The sequence below is a fragment of the Ictalurus punctatus genome, chromosome 22 (assembly GCF_001660625.3).
Source record: "Ictalurus punctatus breed USDA103 chromosome 22, Coco_2.0, whole genome shotgun sequence".
Lineage (NCBI taxonomy): Eukaryota > Metazoa > Chordata > Actinopteri > Siluriformes > Ictaluridae > Ictalurus > Ictalurus punctatus.
The window spans coordinates 2264535-2286298 of NC_030437.2; the positions used below are offsets into that span (position 1 = coordinate 2264535).

Here is a 21764-nt window from a genome sequence, read left to right on the forward strand (position 1 = left end):
TGTGTATATTTACCTTTTGCTCATCAACAGATTTATTTATTTATTTATTTTTTAGAGGAATAAAGTCCAACTCAAACGTCCACAAGCTAAGAAATGAATTCAGTAAATTAATCAGTAAACTTTATGGTCTGAGAAGATCCGTCTTATCTTGGCTTCTGTTTATCTCGGTGTTAAACCTCCTGCCCTTTTCTCAGAAAAGGGCCAGACCTTGAGCGCCAGGCCATAACCGAACGTCCCGTACGTCACAGTCTTACAGCAGCGTACGAGTTGAAGTGTAGCTCTGGATCACGGAGTCCGGCGTAGACGCTGAAGGAGCTGTGAGAGAACTCCACCATGCTGAAGAAGGTGCTGCTGTTCGCTCTGGGTGGAGCGGCTGTCTTCACTGTAGGGATCCTGATCGGGCATTTTGGGATCAAGAAGAACACCTCGGCTCCGTTGCCCGAGTGGGTGCATGAGGTGGCTCAGGACGTGGACGAGAACCTCGTCGAGAAGTTCATCGCTCAGGTGGACACCACGCAGATTCGGGAAAACCTCCAGTAAGTCGTGACTCAAACAAGCGGGTGGACAAAAGTATCACGTATATTTAAACCACATACACATCACATTAAATAACATTTTTCTTCTCTGTTGTGTATTTAATACATTTACAAATTGTTGCTAATGTTTTTCTTCTTTGTTTTGAAGTTGGCGTAAGTATATATTTATTACATACACCACGGATCATTTGAATATAACAGAATTCTCATTATATACTTTTCTCAGCTTCTAAACTCCACAGAAATGAAGATCAGTGCAAAGGACAAAACTGTAACAGACTTCTTGTGTCACGAAATGTAATAAGCAGGTGGAAATGAGGTTGAGTTTAAGGTTGTGGTAGTGTGTGTGTGTTATTGGGCAGGTGAGACTGACCTGGTCTCTTTTCCTCCTCCAGGGCGCTGACCCGTGTCCCCCACATGGCCACCACGGCCGGGGACGAGGCCACAGTGGAATACATGCTGAAGCGATGGCAGGACAAAGACACGGGGCTGGACGCCGCATGGAGGGAGGATTACAGAGTTTATCTGTCCTTCCCGGACAAAGACAAGCCGAATAACGTCACTGTGGGTGAGTCCCGTTGATGAGGAGGAGAGATGTTGGTCTTTAAATCCTGCTCTTGGGTCCTGTAATGATGTAGGGAATAAAACAGTCAGTGTGGTGCTGAAAATACTCCGCGACAGGGTGGTGTGATGAAGTGACGAAGAGTTATTCTTCGTCACTTCGAACAACAGAGTCGTTCTTTATTCTTTATATTTTTCCCCTCGTTCTGAACATGTTAAGAACCCAATGACACTTCCCCTCCAAGCCCAGGTTCGGTTCCGGAACAATAAGATAAAAAACACGAATGTCGATCAACCATAAATTACCAGGTGCGTGTGGACAGCACAGATGATTTGCATCACTTAGTGCTGTCTCTAATAAAGTGTTGCATAAAGACGTTGGCACGCTTCTATAATTAAAGGCATTAATATTAAACGACCGGGTTTCATAAAAGTTACGTTTAATGTTTGTGTGGAACTAAAAGTACAAAAGTAAAAGTAGTTATTTGTAAAAAAAAAAAAAAAAAAAAAAAAAAAAAAAAAAACTTCCCCCTGAAATGACGAATTTTTTTAATGAAAACCCAATTTCTTGACATTCCATTAAACGTTTTTAAATAACTGGGTTGGCTGAATCGACTACGCAATGACTGTTTCTGGAAATTTCAGTAAGAGGTTCTGAAGTCCTGGCCTCCATACGAGAAAAAGAGAAGGCGTATTATCCGGAGCAGAACGATCCGGACGTGGTGCAGCCGTACGCCGCTTTTGGACCTGCAGGACATGCCAAGGTGCCTCTCTTAATCATTTCCAACCCATGTGTGTGAGTGAATGAATGTATTTTACTCTTTCAGCAGCGTCATAATGTGAGGAAAGAAAGAAAGTTAGCGGAAATGTTGCCTGGAACGTCAGTATGATGCAGTTGTTTAAAACTGGGCGGTAACTTGTATTTCAATTTATCGTGCAAACAAATAAAAAGGAAGAAAAGATAATAAAAAATAACAGAATTCATTTTCATTTAAAGAAGAAGAGGAATAAAACTGGGTCACGCAGTTAAAGGAAAATAATCAACGACTGGATGGTGTGACGGAGCAGAGTTGATTATTTTTCTATAACAGCATGCGCCAAAGTGCTTCGTTTGTCTCCTTCCACAGCAATTTTCAAAAGATTACAATATTTATTTAATAAACAAATGATACATTGTACTTTTTATCCATTTATAGTTACATTAAAACGTTGTGCAACATCCATGAAACAATTTAGATCCAGTTATCACTGACGTTATAGCAGCTATAAAGACAAGTTGTTAGACGTTAGCTGAGCTCTCGGTTAAAACTGAACTTTCTGAGAGTCCAAATGTCACTCGGAGTTGCGACCAGTGGGATTTAAAGGGTTAAATACTTGTTTTTCAACCTCTTTCTTGGAACACAACACACCTGACACACAATGTTTGAGGAAACACACTGAAAGAATCACTAACCTCTTGCTCTTTTCATAAGCAGTCATAAAGTGACTCACTTCAGATTTATATCTTATCTCTACCGAGTCATCTCTCCAAACGATCCACTTCCCACTCCCATCCTTTATAAGTCAGGTCACTGAATAACAGCCAGCAGGGTGATAACGGCGTTTAATAGACCTCCGACTCGGTAATGAGCGATTTATCTGCTGACCTTTGAGGCTATCAGGGCCGTCACACTCTGCTGCTCAAATCTGTCGGGGAAACTCGGCAGCTGCTACACGGTCAACCTTAGTGGGATATTAACACGTCCGTCCGTGACATTTAATCAAAACACACATCTTTATATGTTGTACAGGGAAAACTTGTGTACGCCAACCAGGGGAAAGTGACTGACTACGTGCATTTAAACAATACCCTGGGCAGCTTAAATGGAACAATCGCCATCGTCAGATACGGAGGAGCAGGAAGAGCTGATAAAGTAAGTGCACCACAAAACCTCACCACACACAACAGTCACAAGTCACCAGGCTACCATATCCCTCCCCAATTTTGACACCTGCCATGTCCCCCCCAACCCCCGCAAGCCAGCTCTCCTCCATCAAACATCAGCTACCAGTCAGGGAGCATCCTCCATGGCATACTACTACATCTTGAACTGCTGCTCCACGGGGCAACGTAACACACACTGCGGAAAATTGCTATCTACCGTCTTCCGCATACATGAGCTTGCAAAAACCCACAATTGGCTAGTGTTCATATGTGACAGTATGCCCCTCCCACCATGGCCAATTTTGCTCCCCTGGCCCCTGATGGCGGTATCATCAGAACGAAAAACCAAAAAGGATGAACCCCAGAAAAAATGGATACCTTTTACAATGTAAATGTTGGCCTTTTCAAATTTTCTCCTTTATCTCCTGACATTCACTCTGATGAAGTTATACATCAAGTTCTAACGGAGAATCATCACACATTTTATCCAGAAGTTTCAGTACTTTGCATTGAAGTAAGGACATAAATAAATAAATAAATAAATACAGTAGAGGAAAGCAGCACTGTCCTCGGCATTATCTACAGCACGTGGAAGTTAAGGCCCCTGGTTTTGAGGAAGCAGTCAAAAGCAGTAGAAATAATGGCCAGCAAATCTGTCAACAGGTACAAGAAATTTAAAAGCCTACAACACAGGGTTACTGAGAACATTGTATCTCGATGACTGTACTCTACAACAGGAGGTTTCCATTTCAGGCTCAGACTCATGTAGAAACCTCAGAGCATATGGAGTACGCAGTCTTCGTGTGAAAATGCGGGACGTGTGTGTTTGCGATCTTTCTGTGACTCGACTTGTCTTGCGTCCTGTTCAGGGCTTCAACGCGGCCCCTTTTGGAGTCGTCGGGGTGCTCGTCTACACAGATCCCTATGACATCAATGACGGGAAGATGTCGGATGAAAGTGAAACATACCCCCACTCATGGTACCTCCCGCCATCCGGCGTCGAGAGAGGAAGTTACAAGACTAAATTTGGAGACCAGCTGACACCGTACCTGGCTGCCAAAAGTAACCATGAGTGATGTATTTAATATATAATATATATTGTAGTACATGAAACCATTTGTTCATGAAAACAAATCCCAATTCCAGATGGCACATACCGAATTGAAGAGAAGGACATCACTGGGGTTTCGCCCATTCCCATCCAGCCAATAGGGTTTGAAGATGCTATGAATTTAATATGGTGAGTTGAGAGCCGAGTTTTCCCCCACAATGTGTCTCTTGCAATGATTTCAGTTATAACCAGAGAGAACCTACTGATTTCTCAATTCTCTGATGAACGTTTGTGATGACTGTGACAGCGAGCTTGGTGGATCTGAGGCTCCTGAAACCTGGCAGGGCTCGTTCCTCTGCAAGTACAACTTTGGTGGACCGGGATTCAAAGACACTTCTCGTTTTAAAGACTGGTAGGTTCTAATTGGCTCTCCATTTTCACTCGACAGGAACACTGAAAAACCCTTACGAGTCCCGGCGTAAAGCTGTTACAAAAACGTATTAGAACGAGCTCATTAATATAAACCTGTGATTTGTAGCTGCACCAACACCTTTTAACCAATCAAAATGCAGCAGAACCCTGGTTCCCAAATGAATCTTCACTTCTTCTCAACAGGGGTTTGTTTAAGATTGTGTCGAGTCATCCAGGTTGTTTTGGCAAAGTGAACTCAAACGTTTGAGAAAGTGTTAAGTCACGGCCGCAGATTTTCTTCTTGACGTAACCATAACCTTCACTTCACACTCCTTATCTGAAAAATAACCTCCGAGACAGCCAGCCGTGTAAGAGATAAAGCCCAATCAAGAGTCCTGATCTCAGACACTAATGGAGGTGAAGCAGATATCGGGACAATTTTATGGACATTATTTTGATTAAATAACTATTTATCAGTGTATACAAGAGAAAAAAATTAACCCAAAACAAAACACTGGATTGACTTCAGATGTTTTGCTTACTCATAACTGAATGATATGAAATAGCAAATTCGTTCCTTCTGTAAGCTCTTCTCAAGCTTTTTGTTCTCTAAACTGATTAAAACTTATATTACAATCCATCTCCTTGGTTGCTGTACTGTAGATAGCTCCAGTATCATCGGTATTCTCAAATGACAACCTACTTTTAAAAGTCAGAATACTCACACGTAAGCAACAAAAACACTGCTATTGAGAGATATTATGCAGAAAATGGTAAGCACTGGTAGGTCAAGTTATTATTCATGACAAGCTGAGAGTTGAGGTGGGGTTCTGTTTTGTTCTTATTATTATTTTGCTAAAATACTATACGACTGTCTAATGAGAACTTCTCAAGACCGTTTCAAAAACAACTATGTAGAGGGGGGTGGGCCAGTGTAGACTTTAGCTCCGACCACTAGGAATTGATGTTCAGAAGATCTGCAGGTGTTCAGAAGCAGAGTTGGACCCAGGCTTTGTTTCTGATTTTGTTCACCAGTGATGTGCAGCTGGACGTGTACAACAAGGCAGAATTAAGAGACTCTGCAAACGTGATGGGAGTGATCTGGGGCAGTGTAGAGCCAGGTAAGCTCAGAAACTGTACAACCTGTATATTCAACATGTCTCGGTCTATTAAACTGTGTCTATTAAACTCTATTATTTAAATAAAAAATAGCTTAATAGAGACATTTATAGATTTAATTTATTTTATTCTGGAAACCTTAAAAAAAAAATTACCATAAATTTTAATAACGTTTCTTTGATTTTTACATCTAAGGGTTCGTTCAAAAAATCGTGAAAAGAAAACGATCATGTTCATTCATCTTTTTTTCCCACTAACCTCTTTCTGTGTGCGTGTTCAGACAGGTACGTGATCTATGGGAACCACAGAGACAGCTGGGTACACGGTGCTGTTGACCCCAGCAGCGGGACAGCAGTCATGCTGGAGATCACCAGAATCCTGGGCCAGCTGGTCAAGACAGGTGAATTCACGCAAATTAAAAACAAAAAACTATAATTATATGGGATGTTCAAAATATCAAAACAGTTCAAAGCCTGATTATGCCGCAGCCGTCCATGGCCGGGTGTCCTAGAAAATGTAATTGGGTGTGCTCTCTTGGTGTGAGGGGCATATGCATTCTTCCCTGTCAATCAGAGTGACACTAACCAATCGCAGGCATGTTTGAGCTCATGTATGAGGAAGATAGCAGATAGCACTTTCCTCAGAGTGATATAGCACGAGCAGCAGTTCACATAATCTTCGACAAAATGAATAGGTTAATAATGAAAAATCAGGTACAGGTACAGTTGTGTTCACACCTGAGAAGTCAATCTCAGGCGTTCTCTTGGTTTCTGAAAGGACAATGGCGGCCTCGGCGGACGGTGATCTTCGGCAGCTGGGGAGCCGAGGAATTCGGTCTGATCGGATCTGCTGAATATGCTGAGGTAAGAGTAAAGAAGTAAAGAAGTGCTGTGACACATAAAGAGAACGCTTTAGGGTGCTAGAGCGAGTGTAATCATTGTTATTTATTTAGCCAAATGTTTTTTGTATCATTTCATCAAGTATGAAATGCTCCTTGGTTTGGACAAGTCCAAAAAGTGTTTATAAAAAAATAAAAAAGTAGTAAGATAAGAAGACCTCCAAAGGTCTCCAAGCACATTTCTGAAGTTCTCACAAACCAGGCATACAGTGAGGGAAAAAAGTATTTGATCCCCTGCTGATTTTGTACGTTTGCCCACTGACAAAGAAATGATCAGTCAATAATTTTAATGGTAGATTTATTTGAACAGTGAGAGACAGAATAACAACAAGAAAATCCAGAAAAACGCACGTCAAAAATGTTATAAATTGATTTGCATTTTAATGAGGGAAATAAGTATTTGACCCCTCTGCAAAACATGACTTAGTACTTGGTGGCAAAACCCTTGTTGGCAATCACAGAGGTCGGACGTTTCTTGTAGTTGGCCACCAGGTTTGCACACATCTCAGGAGGGATTTTGTCCCACTCCTCTTTGCAGATCTTCTCCAAGTCATTAAGGTTTCAAGGCTGACGTTTGGCAACTCGAACCTTCAGCTCTCTCCACAGATTTTCTATGGGATTTAGGTCTGGAGACTGCCTAGGTCACTCCAGGACCTTAATGTGCTTCTTCTTGAGCCACTCCTTTGTTGCCTTGGCCGTGTGTTTTGGGTCATTGTCATGCTGGAATACCCATCCACAACCCATTTTCAATGCCCTGGCTGAGGGAAGGAGGTTCTCACCCAAGATTTGACGGTACGTGGCCCTGTCCCTCGTCCCTTTGATGCGGTGAAGTTGTCCTGTCCCCTTAGCAGAAAAACACCCCCAAAGCATAATGTTTCCACCTCCATGTGTGACGGTGGGGATGGTGTTCCAGGGGTCATAGGCAGCATTCCTCCTCCTCCAAACACGGCGAGTTGAGTTGATGCCAAAGAGCTCCATTTTGGTCTCATCTGACCACAACACTTTCACCCAGTTGTCCGCTGAATCATTCAGATGTTCATTGGCAAACTTCAGACGGGCATGTATATGTGCTTTCTTGAGCAGCGGACCTTGCGCTCGCTGTAGGATTTCAGTCCTTCACGGCGTAGTGTGTTACCAATTGTTTTCTTGGTGACTATGGTCCCAGCTGCCTTGAGATCATTGACAAGATCCTCCCGTGTAGTTCTGGGCTGATTCCTCACTGTTCTCATGATCATTGCAACTCCACAAGGTGAGATCTTGCATGGAGCCCCAGGCCGAGGGAGATTGACAGTTCTTTTGTGTTTCTTCCACAATAATCGCACCAACTGTTGTCACCTTCTCACCAAGCTGCTTGGCAATGGTCTTGTAGCCCATTCTTGTGTAGGTCTACAGTCTTGTCCCTGACATCCTTGGAGAGCTCTTTGGTCTTGGCCATGGTGGAGAGTTTGGGATCTGATTGATTGATTGCTTCTGTGGACAGGTGTCTTTTATACAGGTAACAAGCTGAGTTTAGGAGCACGCCCTTTAAGAGTGTGCTCCTAATCTCAGCTCGTTACCTGTATAAAAGACACCTGGGAGCCAGAAATCTTTCTGATTGAGAGGGGGTCAAATACTTATATCTCATTAAAATGCAAATCGATTTATAACATTTTTGACATGTGTTTTTCTGGATTTTCTTGTTGTTATTCTGTCTCTCACTGTTCAAATAAATCTACCATTAAAATTATAGAATGATCATTTCTTTGTCAGTGGGCAAACGTACAAAATCAGCAGGGGATCAAATACTTCTTTCCCTCACTGTAGAAAGGATGGATTTCACCAGTCCCGCCTCACCGCTGTGCTCAGCAAAAAAAATATCATCTTCCAAGAAGATAGTAGTGCTTCAGATGATTCACACTTAACCTGATATTGTGGTTCAAGTTTGACTGAAATTGAAAATTCTGGGTTTTTCCCCACCAATAAAAAGCCTGACCCTTCCATTCTGTTTTCCCTTTTTATCAGGAGTACATAAGCAAGCTGAGCCAGAGAACAGTGGCCTACATCAACGTGGACATCTCTGTGTTTGGTAACATTTCAGTATTCTGTTCATCAGCTCATGACGGCGATGGTTACAGACGTGTCACTGATCAATGCTTGGAGTTAATTTGATGGTTTATCAAGAGGGTCTAAAATGTCACAATCAGAATTCGCAAGGTGGAATGAATTTCGAAGTCAGCCACAAAAATCTTACAGAAAGTAGCACAGAGCATCATGAGAGAGCGGTGAGTAATATGAAGTGGTGTAAACAGTGTATCCTGGTCCTCTAACACAGCGAATGCCACACTGAGTGCCTCGGCCAGCCCCGTAGCACAGCACGTCATCTTCGCTGCCTCCAAACAGGTGAGCCACAGGGGCCCAAGCATCTCCTCAACACGTTTTATATCAGGTGTGGGGGGCAGTGGTGGGTAGACGGTTAAGGCTCTGGGTTACTGATCGGAAGGTCAGGGGTTCAAACCTCAGCACTGCCATGCTGCCACTGTTGGGCCCTTGAGCAAGGCCCTTAACACTCTCTGCTCCAGGGGCGCTCTGACCCCAACCTCCTAACCAGCTGGGATATGCGAAGAAAAAAGGATTTCACTGTTCTGTAATATATATGTGACAAATAAAGGCTTCATCATCATTGTCAGGTGAAGATACCTGGATCAGACACTGTATCCGTCTACGATAACTGGATGCAACATTCCAACCGGTCGAGTCCCACGTACGGACTCATCCCCAGGTACGTTTTTCCATTCAATATATTTATCCCTCAGTATTAAGTAAAAAGATTTCTTTACATTAGGTTTACAGTACATAGACTTGTTCTTTGCATCATGTGTCATAACCAAGCAGATGGTGAGTGATAGGTGTTGTTCTGCTTGTTGATTACTTTGTGTTGTTTGGGCAGGATGGGATACCTGACAGGAGCAGGAAGTGACTATGCTGCCTTTATGCATTACCTGGGAATATCCTCCATGGACATCTCCTACACTTATGACCGGGTCAGTCAGACACCTCTTTCTCTCTAACTTCTTTAACAAAAATGAAGTAAGCCTGGACTTTACTCTGTTAGTGATGAAGTTTCTCAAGATCCTTTGGGTCAGCGTGGATCAGTTCCTGGGACTGCACTTGGGTGTATCTATGTACACTAGTGCCAACACTAGATTTGTAAAAGTCCAGTGTTTACAGAGCTTCAGAATGTTTCAATCAATTATATTTTCCACAGGTGGGCGTTTAATTAAAAATAAACTTCAAGAATAAAGCGGTTTGTGTTTTTGGTTCCAGAGCAAAACCAGAGCACGTATCTACCCTGCATACCACACTGCGTACGACACGTTCGACTACGTGGACAAATTCATTGACCCAGGTGTGCTAGTGACCATTTCATCAATTTTCATCATCTTTTCCCCACCCTCACCTAGTGACTCTTTTGTATCTCTCTTGATGAAGGCTTCACCAGTCACCAGACGGTCGCGAGGACGGCGGGGAACGTCCTGTTGCGACTAGCCGACAGCATTTTACTGCCCTTTAAAAGTAGCGACTACGCCGAGACTCTCGAGCAGTATCTTAGCGTAGCCGTGGAGAACTTTGACGCAGAACTGACGGCTAATGACATCTCCATGGGTACAGGATTCAGTCATATAATCACGTCACCTTATAATGTCAACTGTGCACTCAAACATATAAACGGTCTTTTATTTTTCCTCTCACGCTAGAACCTTTAAAAGAAGCGGTGAAATCATTCCGGAGTGCAGCCCGGAGTCTGGAGGAGACCATCAGCAGTTCGGATGTCGTGAGCAACTCGTAAGTCAGAACGATTCGTGCTGGAGATCTAAAGCCTTGTGTAAACGTTATGGCTGCAGATAAAGACAAAAACAAGCCGTTGTTGTTGTTTGCCAGGCCGCTGAAAGCTCGCAGAATCAATGACCAGCTCATGTTGTTGGATCGAGCGTTCCTGAACCCGCTTGCCTTCCCTGACAAATATGGATTCAGGTATTGTTTTAGGACTTATGTTGACAATTAGGAAAATATTCAACACCACCATGCAGTGATGAAGCAAAGTTACAGCTTCCACCCAAAGTTACAGCTTTACGCTGACGCTGGAGACTCCTTCCGTAAAATGTTACACAGAAACGATAACATAAGTGCATTAAATATAAACCTGAACTACTGTCAGAGCTGCTGATATAGAACACTAATCAACACCTTCTGACCAATCAGAATCCAGCTGGTATAACACAGTACTTACCGGTACAGTATTCAGTAATGACATTTATTTAACATAATAATGAAGAATAATTTCGAATCATATCATATTTTTAGTCATGGTTTGTTCTAGAAAGCTCAAAGTTTCGATTCACTACTCATTTATCGCAACCGTGATGAGCTCCTTGATCTAAAAACACTTCTTTCAACACACAAAGGACTTAACCACAAACCCATAAACACCTCTTAAAACACCACAATGTGCAGAAGTGTACTTATGGTGAAACCAAACACCTGGGAAACTCCACACTGTGCAGAACTCCGCACCTCTGGGCTGTGGTGATGCGAGATAAATGTAAACACTCGTGGTGTCTCCTGCAGGCACGTGATCTGGGCGTCCCGCTCCTCCGGTCTGGCCACGTTTCCAGGTCTGGGAGACGCCGTGATGGAAGCGAGGACGAGCGGCCTGAAGCAGGACTGGGCTCAAGCGCACAAGCACCTGTCCATCGTCACGCAGGCCATCTCCGGCGCGGCACACACTCTCGTTGAAGCACACGCTGCCCTGTAACACACGGCTTCATCAAAGCAGCACACACAAGATGTTTTCTTTTGTTGTTGTACATAAATCTTTTGTATACGGTCCTAATTGTATAAAAGAAGTCATTTAATAACTAGCAACGGGAATAAATAATAAAAGAAACTCATACATAAACAGGTGATGAAATCTTTCCAGGCATGATTTATTGAAAACACACCAAAAGTGATACCCCTACAAATCTCCGCTGGATTTCTAACAAGTGCCGCGTCTCCCGTCAGGGGGTGTGTGTGTGTGTGGGGAAGGGGGGTTAGTAAAATGAACGGAATACATTCTGGAGCATCGTGGCATCGAGCACTACGAAAGCATGAACGGCATTCTCCTCTACGTCACTGAGTCCGTTTAGTGTGTCAATAGAATACAATGTAAAACACGACGCAAAAAAACCCAAACAAACAAACCCACCACCAGTCTAGACTACACTGAGGACACGGAGTGAGAGAAAGGAGGGGGAAACAAAGAGCTTAATAGAAAACACAGTTATTCTCGATCTAACACAGAGAAGGGTTAAGGCACATATGATAGTTACAAACACGTTTGCTACCGAGTTGTACATTTACCGTGTGTGTGTGTGGATTTGAGTGATATCTACAAAGGTAGGTCTCGATTCCACTTTTTTTTTTTCCTCCATTCTTTTTCTGTAAATATACAATCTTATTCACGCTCGTAAATCCACCTTCAGAATATACAATCCCCAAAGTCCTTTGGTTGTGTACTGTGGAAAAGAATAGAAAAGGCTGTATGGACTGGGGGGGGATACGGAGTACAGGTCATCACCCCCCCCCAAAAAAAAAATAAAAAAAAAAAAAGGTAATACACAAAGCTACTGACAACTTTGTTGTTGGTGTTAGACGTCTTGGTTATAGCACTATGAAAACAAAAAGAAACAACACCACTGCAAGCATGTCACACTGATGAGGATTGTGGAGGGATACAGCAGAGGCACATGCTGCGTGCGCTTAGGAGCTGATGGTACAGACCGGACCCTTCACCACGTCCTGGCAGGTGTTCCGGAATAATCGAAATGGAGAAAAACCCACTCGTCCCACCTGTGAGTGATCCATCATTCTGTATTCCCTCTACAGCTGTGGAAATGTCGGACATTTACATCACATTTACTGTACACCGAGTGAGGCAGAATCCAATCCAGTCCAATCACAGAGCTGAGATTCGGGGCTCAACCATAACCGCTGAGGTCTTACACACCGATTTACACCAAATAATAGTTTTTTTAAAATTATTATTATTTTTTTACATTTAACCCGAATCCTTGCTTTGACGCTGTGGTCTGTTTTCTCTCCGACTACACCAACCCTCCGCAGGGTGAAAACAACCACCAGGACAACATCGTCCGAGAATACAGCGCTCCGCCACTGCCTTTTCATACACGCCTTTAATTCCTCTCTCATTTATATCATATCCTTTTACTCTTTTTGTTGTTTTACAAAGAAGGTGACGCTTTACATCCTGATCTGAAACTCACAGATGTCTAGCAACGTATAAAGATGCATTTGTGTCGGCTCTTTTCCCCCCCTGCCCTTCCACGAATATACATTTACAACAGCAACGAAAATATTTAAAAAAAAGCTTTTAAAACGATCCTTCCTTCACTCGCTACGTTAGCAGTGATGCTAATGTTAATGCTAATCCCTAGTTAGCGAACACGATGATGCAAACCCGCCCGCCCCCCCGTTAGCGTACATTCACGATTAGTTAAACGTTGCTGTGGGGGGATTATAGTACAAAAGGCAACACTGACACCGACACTGTGCACTGAAGGACGAAAGAACTGGAGCGTGGAACCGGCGCACGGACAAAACTAGCAGAACGTCACGACACAATGCTGTTGGCGGTGTTTTTTTTTTTGTGTGTGTGTTTTTTTTCCCCCGTAAAATTTCAAACCAATACACAACCCACGAACGTTTCTTCTCCCCTCAAGACACATCCTTCAATCCATCATCTTCACTTCCCTAAAAAAATTAAACAGAAGAAAATAATAAAACAAAAAAAACCTAAATATTTTTATTTATTTTTCCCCTTTTCCTTTCAGTCTGTTTCTTTCCCAAACACATTCATGTCCACTTTCACTTTCCTTGCTGCGCTTCATCCTTCACCCGTGGAGTTCGTGTCGTGATGCTCGGATCCTCCTCGTGCCGTGGGAATGCACACGTGTGAGAGAAATATACATGTTTAAATCGATTTTTCTTCCCGTTGCTGTCCTCCGTTTCATTTCATCTCGCCGAATGAAAGATTGCGCTGTGAGTTTTTTTGTGTTTGTTTGTGTCTCTTTGCTGATGAGTCCACGTCGGCGAATCGTGGAGAAAATGGCAGTGGTGACTCGTGTCTTGTGAGATCCTTTGACTGGTTGTGATGTAGCGCTGACGCTGGCTAAGCCTGGGGAAGAAAGAAAAGGGCAAGGAGGACAGGAGTAAGAAACGAAAACACACACACACGACTAATCACTGAATGAATGATGATCCTGAATGAGCTTCAGAACTAGCAGAACTTTTCCACCAATTACACATGCCGGATTCCTAATGCACAATAACAACTCTAATAATGATAATAACAATAACAATAATAATAAACCCTTGAGCACTGTGTCAGTGGAAAAGCATCCGCAGAGCAGAAGCGAGATGTTTCACATGGACATCCGGGTGGATTTGGAATATGCAGTAATGAGAGCAAGGATGAGGAGCTGGATGATTTTCCCACGGAGCTGATGAACGCGGCGTGTCGATCGCGGCCGCGGGGAATAAAGCACCCGCGCGACCGGAACGTTCGCGTCTACAACTTACCGGCGTTCGTCTTCACCCGGAGCTTTGAGAGGAAAGTGATAGGTCCCCGCATGAAGCCCAGGTTTCTTATGAAAAGATGGAGAGATGTAGCAGAACCCATGGTGCATCACCCAACATGTATCCCAGAGCCACTGGCTGCATGGTGAAGGCCATCTGAGCCCAAGCAGAATGACGTGATGAGATGGTGTGTGTGTGTGTGTGTGCACAACTGAAGCGGGAGGATGAGTGATGGAAGCGAAAGAAAGCGTTCCCGATAACCCAGAGAGGTGCACGCTGCCTTACGAATACAGACATTGTGTATATATGTATGCTTTACTCCTTTTACACCACAGCGACTTGCCAAGCAATGCATTTTTCTATGTATTTAGTTTTTGGAGCTGGAATAAACGGCGTTGTGGGCTCTCTGGGTTAGGGGGAAACGGGCCGGGTGGACGGGTGGACTGGCGGCGGAACAGAAACGTTTCCGAGGCGAACGCTCGGAGAAAACCTACCATGCATGCATTTACACCCAGGAGTCAACAGGCTGAGGCTTGACGTCGCAAGCGTCCACAAGACTCACAGTCGGCCTGTTGCTCCGGATATAGTGCTTCCTATTCGTGTCGTTCTGCAGCAACGGGAGAAGGGTTCAAATAATAATAATATTAATTAATAATAATAATCAGCAAAGAACAAAACGCATTTCACAAACAGAGAGAGAGAGAGAGAGAGAGAGAGAGAGAAAGAGAGAGGGAGAGGGAGAGAGAGGGAGAGAGAGAGAGACAGAACACAGAGGTGAGTGCACTGAGGGTTAGTCATCATTAAAAAAAAACATCATGCGAGTCAAAAGCAGAGAACAAATAGACAAAACAATAAATAAAAATAGACAAAACAACATTTTTAGCTCAAGGTGTTAAAGCAGGGTTGCACAGCGCTGAAAACAAACAAGCAGACGTGTGTGTGTGTGTGTGTGTGTGTGTGTGTGTGTGTGTGTGTGTGTGTGTGTGTGTGTTTGGCCGCGTGGTGCATCATCACCACCTCCAGCCTGCTGCTAATATAATGATGAAACAGTACTGATCAGGTCTATTATTAGAACGGTGATGGAAATTCTCAGTGTAACCCGTTACAACGTCTTTTCCGATGTGTTCCAAGGGCGTGAATAATACGGTGACGTTTAATCGTTTGATCAAATGCCCGAGAGCCTCACGCTGGTCGTTGCTCTGGTGCAGCTCATCGATCAAGACTGTGTCTCATGAGGACAAGAGGACACCTAAATTATTCTCCAGTGAAGAGAGAGAGAGCGCTTCATGAAGAGGGATGCTGTTCCACCAGAGAGAGAGAGAGAGAGAGAGAGAGAGAGAGAGAGAGAGAGAGAGAGAGAGAGAGAGAGAGAGAGAGAGAGAGAAGTAGAGCTTCACGAAGAGGGATGCTGTTCCACCAGAGAGAGAGAGAGAGAGAGAGAGAGAGAGAGAGGGGGGTGTGCTCTGGTGAGTTCTTCACAATCTCAATGTTAAAATCACAACACACACACACTCAATTATCTGCTGCTTGTGAATGAGTGTTTTAAATAAGCGCAAAGGCGCCGTGGGCTTTACACACACACACACACACACACACACACACACACAGCTTAAGAAGTGATCTACTCTCTCTTCAAAGGGATAAAGTATCTCACTAATCGCACCAGAGTGCACTGGAAAGATGGGAAAGCTCAAATTCATCACCAGGAAGACCGCGTTATACAGCAACTACTCCTCCATCCTGCCATCTCAGGAAAGAGACGCACCAGACATCAGTCTGAAATATTTACTGAAAACATAAACAAGAAAGAAAGAAAGAAAGAAAGAAAGAGAGAAAGAAAGAAAGAAAAAGGTCCGATCTCACCTTCAGAGGCTCCCGCTCGGTCAGATCGGACGAGGCGTCGCTGGTTTTATATTTGCAGTCTTTGTCCCTTTGGTCAATGGTGGAGTAACCGTCTGGAAGACGACAGGAAGGCGAGAGCGCGTTAGTGATGCCCCGGATAAAGCGTGCTGATTGGGCGGATCAGTCGAGGGGCATGCACATGTCCGGGATACGACACGCATCGCAGAAACCTGCGCTGAATTTATCTGGGTTATTTTTCTTCTACCAGGACTGAAATGAGACGTTTCATGTTCTTCTTCCCTTCCCCCTCTGTCCTCCGTCAAAAATTTCCACGTTCTCGCTCACCAGCCCGGCTCCCTCGGCTCACGCTCTGTCCAATTACTGTCAGCCTGCCTCGCACGATCCGCACGGCATCATGGGACACGAAGCGGCGTGGTGAAAAGGAAAGCCCCAGTTGGTTTATACCATTACTGTCAGCTTCTACAGCCATCACGGCACCACGGTTACGACGTCGGCCATCGCTGTGCTTCCTCTTACAGATTTAAACAGCTTCTGCTGCTACTGATCTTATTACCGACACTGTTCCTACTGACCTTGCAATACACATTACTACCTCCATCTCCTACTGAAATAATCAAAGCACCAAGTCGAGATCCTCTACTGAAGTTCTCACTACTAAAGTTTCTACACTTCTCATGGAAACTTCCAGCACTTCTGAAGTTACTAAGAGAGCTACTGATGCCACTCACACCGCCGTAGAAGTTCCTATCATTAAATGTCTGACTAAACGTACCAGTCAAGCTCCTACTGGTGACATTAAGATCCTCCTAAAGCCATTCAGTGAAACTCTACTGAAGCTGTAACGGCCTCCTGCTGAGGCTGGCGTCATTATTCAAGCTGCTAAAAAAAATCTCTTCCTGAAGTCATGAATTAAATGTCTACAGTTCCTCCTGAAGTTCATATTCAAACTCCTACAAAAATCACCACTGAAGCTCCAACCGAACCTCTCACCGAAGCTCCTACAAAAGGATCCTACCCCTTTTAGATACTGCAGAAGTCCAAACCAAAGATTTTATCTAAAGTCCGTATGAATCTTGCTACCACACCGCCTACATGTTATTAGCGAAGCTCCTACTTTAAACTCCTACTCAATCTCTTACCACAGTAAATGTAGTGAAGTTCCTACAGAAGTACCAGAAGGTACTCCCGATGCTCCTTTGAAAGCCACCTCTCTCTGAAAGCTTCGCTTGCAGAACACAATGTTTAAGACCTGTATTCGTGTCCATGACGACATCACACGCACTGATGAAGCATAAAACGACGGAATTGGCTCGGATCAGGACTGTGGACACAAGCTCTGATTCAGCACACCGCAGCCCAGCACCTGTTTGCTCAGCACACACCGGCGCGGGGAAAGCAATCTAAAGGCACGATCCTCGGAGAGCTCACTGGAAACCCCATTTGAAAAGAGGAATTTCACAGACAGCATTAGAACCGGCATCATGAACGGCAGGGTCGTGTTAGGGGGAAAGAAATTAAATAATAATAATAATAATAATCATTTTGATTTGATTAGTGAAATGGTGAGACGGTTCATGATCATTCCCATTCCAGACTGAAGAAAAAACACACACACACACGCGTCTTGGATGAAATGGGAAACGGTTATGAATCGTTAGAATTTTTTTTTTCCAACACGCACCAATGCTTTTTTTGTTGTTGTTGTTTTTTTTTTTTTGGGCGGCATGCACTCTCGGTCTTACCTGGACCAAGTTCATCCATAGGTATCATAGCACCAGTGCCACAGCCTCTGTCGCCTGCAAAGCATTCAAAGGCTGTTTCTTTCATCTCGTCAGTACATGTACAGCTTCCAGATGCTGGATTAAACATTTATTTATTTATTTATTTAAAAAAAACATCAACACATTTCATAATCCTCAGCCAACAGTTACTGAGCGAGGTAAGCCGACTGAAGTGAGCCGAGGATGAAATGAGAGTTGCAGCTCTACACGCCGTACATCAGGTCTGAATTTGAGAGGAATAGCGATAAAAGATATATTTGTTAAAATGCTGTCATGGTGAAGACTCCTCCCTTTAATGAGATGCCTGGAGCTCATCTTCCCTACTCGTCTCAGCACCACCCAAACTCCAACTGCACCACCGGCTGCAGTCTTTACTGAGCATGTGCAGTGAGAACGAGACTCCACCGTAGAGGAAGAGACTGATGACTTTGTGCGACGAACCTCATTCATCTCCTGTCTTATTCTGCCAATCAGCCAATCTGATCCCGTCTGTCTAACGTCTAATTACCAGCCTACAGCATTCATACATCATTCTACAACTTGCAGCTCAAGTGGAATTTGGAAGGTGTCGGGAGGAGGAGGGGGGAAAACTCAGACAGTGATTGAGAAGGAGGCTGTAATCACACCAACGATCAGGAACATGAGGTAACATGAGGCCCAAGGTGGCGACGTTCTCTCATCTGAGTTCTATTTCCTTCCCGACGTTTTGACTACGCAGTAGGTTCTATAGCACGATGTTCCTGAGAGAACCGGGTACGCTCCATATTCAGACAATCCAAAGATGTAGTTAGTACAACGGATATAGAAGGGTCCGATCTATTCCGGAAAGGGCCGGAGTAGGTGCAGGTTCTCGTTCCAGTCAAGCAGGAGCCACACCTGATTCCACCTGATCAGTAAAGCTTGGATCTCAAAATACTCAGGGTGTGGCTTCTGCTTGGTTGGAACGAAGATTGGACACCCCTGCTAGAAAACATAGTCGCTATTGCATATAAATAGAGTGAAAAAGAAACGGTACATAAAAACCGAAAGCGGTGTAATGGAAAAACAAGACGCACCTTGGCTCTTCTCCATCAGGGGGAGGGTGGTGTCATCGTATCCTGACTTGCTGCTCTTTGAGCCTTTCGGAGCCGCGGTCGCGGCGGGCTGTGGACAGTTCAGAAAAGTAGCTTATATAAAACATTATCGCAGTCTTGTTACGTCAGCTTCTCTTTCAGAAAATCCTTGTACAGCGATGACGCAAAAACAACAACAACAAAAAAAACTATTATTATAGAGCAGATCTCATCCACACTAAAAGCTCTCGAGTACTCCGGACGAAGCTCTTCAAGACGGAGCGAGCAGAGAAGATCGGACTGAGAGAGCTCGGAAATAAGCTAGATGAAAGAGAAGAGATGGCTATAGATAGAGGCTCTGCTCGCTCCATCCTCTCTGTAATCTCTCCTGAACCCGCGCTCGTACCGCACCTGGAAATGAGTTTTGTTCCAGCCGTCCTTGGTCAGCGTGTTCCTCAGCTCTTTGTAGCTCCACACTGTCTGCAGGATGTGAGACGCGGCCTTGGTCTCTCTGGCTGACTGGCTGTGGGGCAGAAATACAACACCGTGGTGGAATCAAACGTCTGGCACAGAACAGAACGTCGCGTCGCTGTGAAACTACAACCTAAAACCACTTGACTGAAACACGCTCGCTTGTGCTTTCACGCCGCTTCCTAGCGGCTAGCAGAAGCGCTGGAATGGATCAAGGAATCAGAAGCGTCACAGGGAGGAGAGCAGTGTTAGTTCCTGGACCCCTGGAGCTACAGCTTCAAAATGGCCGCCACTGCCTCCATTTCCCAGTCTACGCTTAGCAGCTTGTTTAGCAGTCATGCTCGGAATTATACTACACTCTATGAGTTAGGATTACGGTCAATGCTGTTCCCAGCATTACATTCTACCTGGTCCTGTGGATGGCCACCAGTTTATCGATGGCCTGAGCCATGATGAGCGAGCGAGCGTTCTCCGAGCTGTCCGTCACAATCTCGTGGATGGTGTTGAGCACCGCCACCACCGTGTCCTCTTCCAGGTTCTTGGCGGGACGCTGCTGCCCACTCGGCAGGTTACTCACCAAGTCCCTCATCGCGTAGCTCCCTGTAACAGTCAAACAAACAGGACTTTTCTCAGCGGGGTTTCACCAAAATATTACTCACTAACTTTATACATTTTTATTACTGGAGGATTCGCGTCTGGCAGCACGGTTAACCACACACACACACACCTGTGACGGTGTTTTTATTACACATAGTGTTGGTTTACACTGCTGCTGTGATGAGTTCATTTCGGTTCGTGTTTGATGTTATTCTGTCTTTTCATTTTTTCCACCTTTTTTTCTTGGGAATTGGGAAGAAATGCAACTCTTTCAGCTGAAACAGTAATCCAGAACACATAAAATACACATCTACAACTAAATTCACAAAAATAAAGCGATACTTTCACACAGTACTGTATGTGTGTGTGTGTGTTTGGGAGAACATTATATAATTACAGAAATTCACTCACTACAAATATATTTATATAAAAAAATAAAAGCAGCCTGGCTACAGACTTGACATTTCCCCCTACATCTCTATTAAGACTTTAGAGAAGATCCGGCCTCGTTAATATTTCATACGCTTCAAAATATCAAGAAATACCCTCGCTCGGCTGACTGGATAACTCCGCCGCGTTCGTGCTCTTATTCCTTAGATCTAATTTCGAGATGCGATGAAGGCCAAGGCGGGAGGCGTTATTGCGAACGTTGCAGCGTATCACTCGGATTATAATAAAAAAATCGAAACGGGTGGTCATTAAAAACTCCTCTCACGGCTCTGTACGCGCAGTTTTCTAACTCGATTCGCTTTATTTCTCCTCGAGGTGGGTTGCTCTTATTAAGCTCGGAGATTTTCAGCGTTCCGGCTGCTAGAAGAGAACCGGATTTGGTTTGCAGCTCACCTATAAGGTCCTTGTTGCGTCGGTCGATGGAGAGGTTGCGCAGGGCGATGGCGATGGCGCGCACCACCTTATCCGAGTCGGAGCGAAGCAGCTCCACCAGGATCGGCAGGCCTTTCTCCTTACGCACCGTCGCCCGGATGTAGTTGGACCACTGTCAAGAATAAATAAATAAATAAATGAATAAATCAGTCAGACCAAAAACATCAACATGAGATGGAGTTCGTCGTTTAGGATGAAAGGCGACGCGGATTAAACTCCCCACATGAGGAGCACGAGGAGAACACGGGAAGCTCCGGTTAGCCGGTAACCCGAGCTCAGGATCGAACACGGAGTCACTGGAGCTTCTTATTGATTAACACAACATCCCCATGTGACATAAAGCCCTGGTCTCCTCAGCTGGCTCTGTCTACGGTGTAAACAAAGTGCTGCAGTAGCATATAGTGAGCACTAGGAGGAGATGGTGAGCTTCAGCAGGTCTTAAGGAAAAAAAAAAAAAAAACCTGCATAGGGAATAAAACTGAAACAGCTCTCTGAAATCCTATTAGGGTAAAGAGACGGGTCACACACACACACACACACACACACACACACACACACACAAGATGTAAGCACATGGGGCTTGTGAGTGTGGTCCGACATGCTGCTTAGCTGTCTGGAGAAACTTTGCTCATACGCTGACCACTGTGTATTAGTTAACTGCTAATTTAAACACGGTAGGATGCAGATAAACACACATGGTGTTTGGCCATAACTGTGTGTGTGTGTGTGTGTGTGTGTACTGACGGTCCACTGTCCAGCGCTGAGGTTCTGTAAGGCCCCTGCCGCCGCCTCCAAGGTGTTGTAGTTCTGACTCTCGGTCAGCAGGGACAGATAGAGACGCACCACCTCGGGCTGGTAGAGCAACTCGAACCCTACGGGGGAGGGGAGGGGGGGGGCAAAAAACATAAAACAGACATAAAATTCCTCGCTGTGCTCCTCAATAACAAACAAAACATTTTTTTTCGTGAACTAAATGGAAAAACAGCAAACCGGGAAAATGGATT

The 21764-nt window shown here is 44.4% G+C and overlaps 2 protein-coding genes across 12 annotated transcripts in view; one reads left to right on the forward strand and one right to left on the reverse strand.

The window, feature by feature from the left end:
- The first annotated feature begins 185 nt into the window (after nucleotides 1-185).
- LOC108255541 (aminopeptidase NAALADL1) lies at nucleotides 186-12072 on the forward strand. The gene is made up of 19 exons (XM_017451552.3): nucleotides 186-536; nucleotides 932-1104; nucleotides 1743-1861; nucleotides 2888-3010; nucleotides 3891-4083; nucleotides 4168-4261; nucleotides 4380-4484; nucleotides 5519-5604; nucleotides 5883-6002; nucleotides 6380-6465; nucleotides 8502-8565; nucleotides 8812-8879; nucleotides 9167-9258; nucleotides 9427-9520; nucleotides 9804-9885; nucleotides 9969-10142; nucleotides 10235-10322; nucleotides 10419-10511; nucleotides 11106-12072. Exons 1-19 carry the CDS (start codon nucleotides 334-336, stop codon nucleotides 11290-11292), a joined length of 2244 nt encoding a protein of 747 aa, XP_017307041.2. The 5' UTR covers nucleotides 186-333; the 3' UTR covers nucleotides 11293-12072.
- Nucleotides 11444-21764, reverse strand: part of arvcfb (ARVCF delta catenin family member b) — a 129069-nt gene continuing 118748 nt past the window's right edge. For 8 of the 11 annotated variants that reach the window (XM_047149923.2, XM_053674638.1, XM_047149922.2 and 5 more), the window contains 9 exons: nucleotides 21505-21632; nucleotides 20722-20872; nucleotides 19689-19881; nucleotides 19222-19333; nucleotides 18814-18901; nucleotides 17720-17773; nucleotides 15978-16069; nucleotides 14609-14721; nucleotides 11444-13713 (listed from right to left, as the gene is read on the reverse strand). In XM_047149923.2, coding sequence (XP_047005879.1) covers nucleotides 14620-14721; nucleotides 15978-16069; nucleotides 17720-17773; nucleotides 18814-18901; nucleotides 19222-19333; nucleotides 19689-19881; nucleotides 20722-20872; nucleotides 21505-21632 — 920 coding nt within the window. In that variant the 3' untranslated portion in view covers nucleotides 11444-13713; nucleotides 14609-14619. The remainder of the gene's footprint in view (nucleotides 13714-14608; nucleotides 14722-15977; nucleotides 16070-17719; nucleotides 17774-18813; nucleotides 18902-19221; nucleotides 19334-19688; nucleotides 19882-20721; nucleotides 20873-21504; nucleotides 21633-21764) is intronic. The other 3 variants (XM_053674640.1, XM_053674641.1, XM_053674642.1) reach the window with 3 other exon arrangements.